General features: G+C 36.8%; 1 protein-coding gene across 1 annotated transcript; it reads left to right on the top strand.

Moving 5' to 3' along the window:
• Nucleotides 1-408: 408 nt before the first annotated feature.
• LOC116173665 (LIM domain-containing protein A-like) lies at nucleotides 409-2,430 on the top strand. The gene is made up of 3 exons (XM_031491303.1): nucleotides 409-560; nucleotides 622-715; nucleotides 768-2,430. The coding sequence occupies exons 1-3, from the start codon at nucleotides 546-548 to the stop codon at nucleotides 2,360-2,362; spliced, it is 1,704 nt and encodes a 567-aa protein (XP_031347163.1). The 5' UTR covers nucleotides 409-545; the 3' UTR covers nucleotides 2,363-2,430.
• Nucleotides 2,431-8,627: the final 6,197 nt, after the last annotated feature.

Here is an 8,627-nt window from a genome sequence, read left to right on the forward strand (position 1 = left end):
ATTTTTGGTGTTAGTTTTGGTTTCTGTTTGTGCAGAAGTGTCAAAAACCAATACAAAGGATATTATGAATGGGTAAATTCCTCCTTGGGTAATATTAGGTATACTACGATTGCGGTGCACATCGGAAATTAAATAATCACTGAAGTTTCCTTTACCAGAAAATTGTGAAAATGCGATAAGGCTTCGCCTTACTCAGCATAATCTCATTATTTTTGAAAAAAACTGATCTGGCCCAGTGTGAAAATTCAAATTTTACTTCCCGTTCTAAATTACTCTTTTGGGTCTTCCGATTGCTACCGCTTCCTCGCAATAATTACATCCTAAACACACGTTTAGATCAAGAAATACAAATTTCCCAACCACATAATTACCATACCGATTTTCTTGATTATAAATTCTTTGTATAAATTCTGTAAAGAAATTCCTAAAATAAAAAAGTATTAGCGTGTTGGAAAAGACATGAATCATTTATTGTTGTTTACCTCGACTATATAAAAGCACCTTAACTAAACCAAATGCAGTCAGACGCTTTGTAACGCTTCGAAATGAATCAAGTTGTGGTGAGTGCCCTTTAAATTGTTGAGCGTGGCAATTACTAACTAAAGTTTTCTTCTTTTACAGTTACTTTTGTTGGTAACATCAGTTGTTACGACGACGTTATGTGCGCACATACCTGTCAAAGGTGGTGGCCGGCTTCAGGCTAAGGACATTAAAAGTAATTATAATTGTACAATTCTTGGCATATTCTTAATGCATGTCTTTTACAGATGAAGATACCACGCAAAATAAGTCTGGTTTAGGCAGTTTCGAATCGAGATTAAAAGACCAAGAAACCACGCGTTCAGAAGAACGGGCCCATCGAGATGCTACCATTAGCGCTGAGGGTAAAAGCGAGCGCGAAGTTAAAGAAGAGAGCCAGCTCTCCACCAACACCCACGAGGAAAATCATCATTCGAAAACTTTAAACGGCGAAAAACAGGTATACAAGAAAACAACTGAGAATCAAACTCAAAATAAAGTATCGGTACGCGAGCAGACATCTAGCGAAGGAGACGCCAGCTTAACATCCCCTAAACAAATTGCACTGGAGGATGACCGCAAGGTTCATTCCACCGAAGGTGTGCACACGCATACAATTTTAGACGATAAAATTAATGATAAAAAAGTTAATCTGGAAGAAACGAGGCACGTGGTCCACGACTCCCAAGCCCACCACTCCTACCCCGACAAGATCCACCACAACGAGCAGAAAACCGTCATCATGCAAGATGTAATCGATCACGAACAAAATTCCCAGCGTCATCATCAACTAAACATAAATGTCCACGGAAGCGGTAACCAACAAGGGAACCAGAAGAGCGACGTCCCCCTAATCCCATCATTTGGTGATAACTTTGAAGATGCTCCAGTCGTACCTTTGTTGCCCAAACAGGAAGGCGCGTTGAAAATTGATAATGTTGGCGAAGAAAAGTTGGACGGAAGTGCGTTCGAAGGTACCACTGGCCAGTTGGGCGATGATAAGGTCGCAAAGAGCGAAGGAAAACACCACGATTTACCAAAGCACCATGCACACCATGAACGCCATTGGGATCACGACTATGACTATGACAGACATCCAATTGATCACCATCACCACCACGAAGGGCCAATTCATAAGCACGTTCCTACACCCGCTCCGAAAATCGAAGAGAAAAAGGAAGTAATTAAAACTGACGACACTCGTGTAATTCAAGAGGAATCTGGCAAAAAGGACGAAACTGTTTTACAAGTAGAAACTAATACCGGAAGCGCGAAAAGAGAGGAAGAACAAAAAGAAGTAAAAGTAGAGGTTGCTAATGTGGAAAAAGAGGAAAAGTCGACGGAAGGAAGTTCCGTAATTTCGAAGGATGTCACAACGCACCACGTTCACGAGCACCATCCCCACCACGGACACGATTGCCACGAAGAGAAACATGACCATCACCACGGACCCACCACGACAAAACCAATCACCGTTAAAGACGAAGAGGGGGCTAAAATTGATGTTACCGATGTAAGAATAGACAGCGGTTCGGATCTGTCGTCCTTTGATTCTAAAAGAGAAGAGGAAACAAAGGTTGTAACAGCAGAAGATAAATCGTCGGCTGGAAGTACAGGAGTCGCGGCGGAGCTCCCCAAAAAACCCGTTCATCACCCGGTGAAAGGTGGACATCCTCACCACCACTGGCACCATCACGAGCACGACTACGATGACGATGACGACAGTCATGAATACCACCATCACGAAAAGTTTCACCATCGACCCTCCTACGATCACCACGACGGCCACCATCACGATTACAGTCACGGATCTCCGTATCACGGTTATTGGACTGACTATTAGATGTAAGAAAAACTCGAACTGTTAGCATATTACTCGCCTAGTAAATTAATCAATAGCTTTTTATCCTATGCTTTATTTTGTTTTCTATACCTACTCTTGAGTGTAGTTTTCAGTCTGTACGCGTGGTGTTGGCTCATAGTGATATTTCCTCAACAAAAGAATCAATGAACAATTTCACTGGTGTGCGGTAAATTCGCCCCCGGAATATTCGCCCCCAACAAATTCTCCTCCGAAAAATTCGCCCCGACAAATTCGCCCTTAGAATATTCGCCCCCGTAGGATTCGCCCCATAACATTTATTAACCCCCGGAAGTAATAGGTTGGTTTGGTAACATATTAAACAAATAACAATTAAACAAAATTCATTTTATGAACTGCTGGCCCTGTTACCTCCGAGGATTAATAAATCTTATGGGGCGAATCTTACGGGAGCGGAATCGCCGGGGGCGAATCTTCCAGGAGCGAATTTTCCGGGGCGAATGTTTCTGGGGCGAATCTAAAGGAGGCGAATAGTCCAGGGGCGAATTTACTTGGGGGCGAATATTCCGGGGGTGAAGTTTCAGGGGCGAATTTTCGGGGGCGAATCATCCTACAATCATTTCATTATGTAGCTACTTCTGCAGTCAAAACCTTTAGGTTAGGCAACGAAACATACAACAATTTTTCCGAGTTCAACAACAGACTAAACAACTCGGTTTATTGCAAAATTGTAACCATTGAAGTAGCTTACGTAGAAATTACTTTACCTTTACGATAAACATTTCTAATGGTTGAGTTTCGAAAAAACCTACAGCGATAGTGTAAATAAATGTACCGGGTGATCAAAAACTAGTGCGGACAATTTGAATTTTCCGTAAAACTAAACATTTATAACGTTGATAACATACCAAATGTCATTTATGTAAAAGCAGTGGTGGATCAATTTAATCACTAATACATAAATAAACTACCTTCTAAACATGTTTGCCAATTCCTTAAGTAAAAAATATTAAAAACTTAAAGCCCCCAATTTAAACTGTCTGCAGTTCTTTTTGATCACCCGATATATGGGACATACAAACAAAATGGTACCTCAGCTGCTGTGTTCGCCCACAAACGATAGTTTATTTCTTCTGAAAGGTAACTTATGGTAGCTCTTTATGTACGAAAACGTAGTATTTGTTGTAATGAGTTAATTTCTAAATTGTTGTTGGTCTATCTATGTCTCATTCGTGTTTTATCTGTTGTTATTTTATATATACTACATGTATATTTGTACTGACTTGCCTCATCTATTGTTAAATAGCTAAAAAGGTTAAAATATATTATTATTATTATTCCTCGTTTGAATTTTTTCGAATGGAGCATGGAGCTACAAGAAACCAAAAATTGCACGAAGTCTAGCATATACAAATGACTTCGCACATGGAAATAAAGGGAAAGGCATTGTGCTCACATTCCTACAAAAGGGTAAAAGGTACACGGATGTGTTCAATGCCGGTAGCTTCGTTTTAGTCCAATTATAAATCATAATCCTGATTTTACCCATAATATTATTATAACAATGGCCATATGAATTATATTGTATAAGTACACGTCAATCGAATTTCAATAATTTTGCAAATGGCTAACTATGGATTACCTAATGTTGCTAATTAAAACGTAATTATTATTGTATATTTAAAATTTTTTTGATTTTAATTTGGCATATTATTTATTTATAATGATGCCCTATTACTTGTTGAATTCAGTACCTTCTAGTACCCCGCACCAAATATGATCCTCTGGAGGTTCATCGCGATATCCATACACTTTAAGCATCTCCAAAAAGGTCGAAATAAATCCTAAGGGATCATATAGGTATGGGACGATTAGGGTGCCTTTTGTACAAACTGAATTGGAATATATATCTACATATTAATAACGAGCTACAAAAGCTAGTTCATGATTTTGGATTTTCTGTTCGTCCGTCCGTCCGTCTGGGTACATGATAATTCACGAACGGTTTCGAATTTTCCCATTCTATTTTCAGTAATAGGTCGACAATGGTCAAATGACTAACTGATTAAATTTTGGTCAATACTCGTCGACCGGAACTGACTAACGATTGCCCTGCCGCTAGTTCAACTTCGAAGTAACATAACGACCAAACGAACTTTTATTGCTCTAGAATATGTAACGGTAGCTTTATATTTTGACTTAATTTTTTTTTCGAAAGTTCGTTGTGAAGTTGGAAGTTTGGAGGCAGTAGCGGTCCCAGGGGGGGGGGGCGTGCCCCCATTGTTCATTTTTTTCATCAGTGTTGGGACAAAGTTCGGGTTTGGGCCCCTCCCTTTACCAAATCCTGGGACCGCTACTGTTTGGAGGTAATGAGGTATGGTGTAAAGGAAGAGCGTTTCTCGAAACTTAAGTTAACAAAAGCGGATTAAACAGTCTCGCAAAAATGAACCTCTCTAGATATCAATCATGTGATGTATAGTAACCAAAATTTAGTACAGGATGTTTCAAATCAAATTGCTTGTTTTCGATATTTTGAGGAAACCTTGGTGCTGGTATCTTAAAAACTAAGCAGGCTATGGAAAATACGAAAATACCCCTTTACTAAGGAAGTTACATAACGTTGATTATTATATTTTTTTGATATTCTCACAAATAACTAAGTTATAAATTAAGGAAAAACGATATCATCTTTTTAGTGACCACTCCGTCATCGCCACTATCCAGGAGCCTGTTGGCTTTAAATAAGAAGTGCCGTGAGCCCGTGAGAGAGACATCGATGTATTTCACGGCTCTTTGAATGAATTAATTAGTCATATAAGATCGTAATTACTATCTAGTTTTAGTTTTAAGTACAGCATCCCAGTGCCATGTAATTGGAATAATTATTGTATTCTGTATGGTATCTGGCTAAACAAATAAATAAATAAATAAATTATAAAGGAAACATTTTTTATTGCATTTTTGGACCTTTACGCTGTTGCGCAAGTCATGGGCGTAGCCAAGGGGGGGTTTTCGGGGTTCAACCCCCCCCCCCCCGAAATGTTCAAAACATTAATTACAGTAATGTTATATTCATACATTAATAAGAAAAGAGGAGCGCAATACAGTTGCAGTTTCTGTGCTTTATTTTTATTCACATACCTACTTACATATTGACGTTATTTTATGCACTCTTTGTCGTTTTATTTACTTGAACCCCCTCCGAATCTAAAACCTGGCTACGCCCATGCCGCAAGTCATATGTCAAACTTGTTGTCAAGTAACAAGTGCGAACCGCATCACTCTATCTCTTTTAGTTCTCAAAATATCGCCGAAATCATCGAAAACAAGCAATTTGGAACACGAACACCCTGTACATATATGTTTCCATTGTATTTCCCAATGTATTAATTTGGTGGGGAATGGGTGAAAGGGGGGGGGGGGTATGAGGGCGCAGTTTTGGTTGGCCGCCCCGGGCACCAGTGTTACATTACAAGTTTTTTTATGTTGTTGAGAATTCTGTCATTCCCAAAAGCTCCCTCTTATTAGTCATTCCCCCTTTTTTGTATTGACTCAAATTTCTCCAAATTTCTATACAAAATAAGTACCTACCTTATACCTAGCTCTATTTCATTGCAAATTTTTTATTTTCTAAAAATTTCGAACCATTCTTTCCTAAATTTCGTCGTATTCCTTACAAACTTCCACAAAATTCCTACTTCGTCCCGTAGTAATTCCTCGTCTCCCTAGCTTCGTCTAATTACATTATTTCAATGACATAAAATTTGTTCAATTTGTACAAAATAAATGCCACGAATTTCTTCTAATTTTACCCAAACTTCATTTTTTTAAAATTTTCATTTTCATCCCCAAAAGGTCCTACCTTATTTCTTGCGATTTTGATCATATTTCGTCCAAATTTCCACAGGGATTGGGGTCCTTAAAATTTGACCCCAAAACTTCTAGCATTACAATACATTTTCTCATTTTTTATGCGAAACTACCATCTCCTTAAAAACAATTTTTATATTTCCTCCTTCGTCATAATTGTCTCGGGTAGAGTTTCCAAAAATGGTTTACATTTCCCGATCTTTCCTTTTGTTTTCCCCAAAATTTCACATTTTTCCCAAAATTTGGAGCATTAGCTACATCAAATTGGCCCATTTATTCACAATTCAGATCAGATTAGGTTTTCTCCAAAGATCTCTCATATTAACCTAAATTTCCCATAGGCACTTGGTACCTACACGAAAGATTTCCGTGAAGTATGCCTTCTTTTGTCAAAACTTCTCCACAAAACCATCTTCCTAAATGTACTCCAAAGTGATGTACTTATTCCAAAGTCCTTCTTTGAAAATTGAAAAATTTCATCAAATGTCGAAGTTTTAGACACATAGTTTTGAGCAACTTCCAAAGAATACATTTTTTTCCGTCTGTACGTATGTAGGTACGTACCTACGTTGGGAATTTTTTGAATCATTAGGCATATTGAAACGAAGAATAACAGGCAGGATTTTTGCAAAAAACCTTTTTTTAAAATAATTTTTATTAAATTATTTGCAATATCTTAATTTTCTATGTAGGTACAATCTTAAATTGTGGCAGAGGTTTTATTACGAAAAAAATGTCAAAGTAAAAATACTGAATTGTATGTACGAGTACTTTTCAGCCCATGGAGCAATTACGAGAGAAAACTTGATTTTGATTTCGTTCAATTTTTTAAAAAGTACATTAGGCATAAAGGATGTAAGGCACTGCCAAACATGTTTTTAAAAATAGTTTTTAGCGCCGTGACGTTGTAAAACTTTTTTTTCAAATAGTAAACCCGCATTTTTTATTAAAAGAGCGGAGTTTTCGAGTGGTTATCCATCCAGATACTAACCAGTAGCAACGTTGCTTGAGTTTAAATAATAAATGAATTAATAGTAATAAGCATTAGTAGTAAACACAAGCAAATGTAAAAAAAAGCGCTGTTGCTGCTGTTCTGTAGAAATTTGGCACCTGGTTTTACCTTACTGCAAAAAAGTGTTTAAATCGATTTCGTTTAATTTGAAAGTCATATCGATCTCAAATATCGATTTTGTTTAAAATTGGCCTCCTTACTATGCAAGAAATACATCCTTGTGTATATTGAACAAAATTATGTGCATTGGAAATGTTAATAAAAATATGTTTAGTAAGTTAGTATTTTTTTATAGGTAACTATTTATTTATTTATGGTCTTTATTTTTAAGTGTGTGGAGTTTCATCCAAAGTGCTCTACCAACCCAGCCCCCTATACATTTACAAATATCCATACCCGAACCCGGACTCGAACCAGAGACCCTCAAGTACCGCAATCGAGTTTCCACGCCATTGCTTATTATAAAAGCTTACAGGTGTAGATTCAAATACTTATGTGTATGGTTGATTGCATACACTACAAGACGCCCAAGCTCCAAAGAATTAAAGGCAATAAAAATACAACATAAGACCACAGACTGTGATAAGGCGGTCATGAAATACATATTAAAAGATCTTAAAATAATTGAATGAACACCACACATGCCACAGAACCGTAGATTATTTCATATTTCAAAAACCGATACAACTGAATACCAAACGATCCTCGAGATCTTCACGCATTCACCATTTTTACAAAACACCATAAGGGGTGATTGTCTCACGAGATCAGCATAGCTTTTAAAACAACATTTTTGATTCGGTATTAGCTTTCCTTTCACTCAAAGTGCCTGCATACAAAATATTATTTAAATAAAAAAATCGGTTTGAAATTTTTTGATTCGGCATTAGTTTTACTTTGGTGCCTACCAGCGTTGAGCAAAAAAATCGACTAATCGATTATATTATTTGATAAGAAAAGGATTTAATTATTGTGCACATACTCTATTATTTTTGATTAATCTATATTCAAAGATATCAAAGTAAAACAGTCTAATAAAAAATTATGTCTATGTATCAGTTTTCAATAATGATCTATAGTCTATAGATTTGAAATGTAGACCACTCAAATCAAGTAAAAATGTGTACATAGGCTACACACTATATACTTCAAACGTGATCCATGTAAAGCTTTTCTTATTCAAAGATTAACCTGAAATGAGTTTAAAGTATTGTGTGTTGCCTAAGTGTGACCCAACTTTCGTCTTTGAATATTGAATTACTCTGTACACACTTGAAAAGCATGAATGAATTCTGGATTATAAAGAAAAAAGGCGGTAAATTTTAAACCAGCTGCAACTTTCATTATTTATAAATACAGCAAGCTTTTATACTAATAATGTGAAAGTTTTGGAAAAGTTAATTA

The sequence above is a fragment of the Photinus pyralis genome, unplaced genomic scaffold (assembly GCF_008802855.1).
Source record: "Photinus pyralis isolate 1611_PpyrPB1 unplaced genomic scaffold, Ppyr1.3 Ppyr1.4_LG1, whole genome shotgun sequence".
In the NCBI taxonomy this organism is placed as follows: Eukaryota; Metazoa; Arthropoda; class Insecta; order Coleoptera; family Lampyridae; genus Photinus; species Photinus pyralis.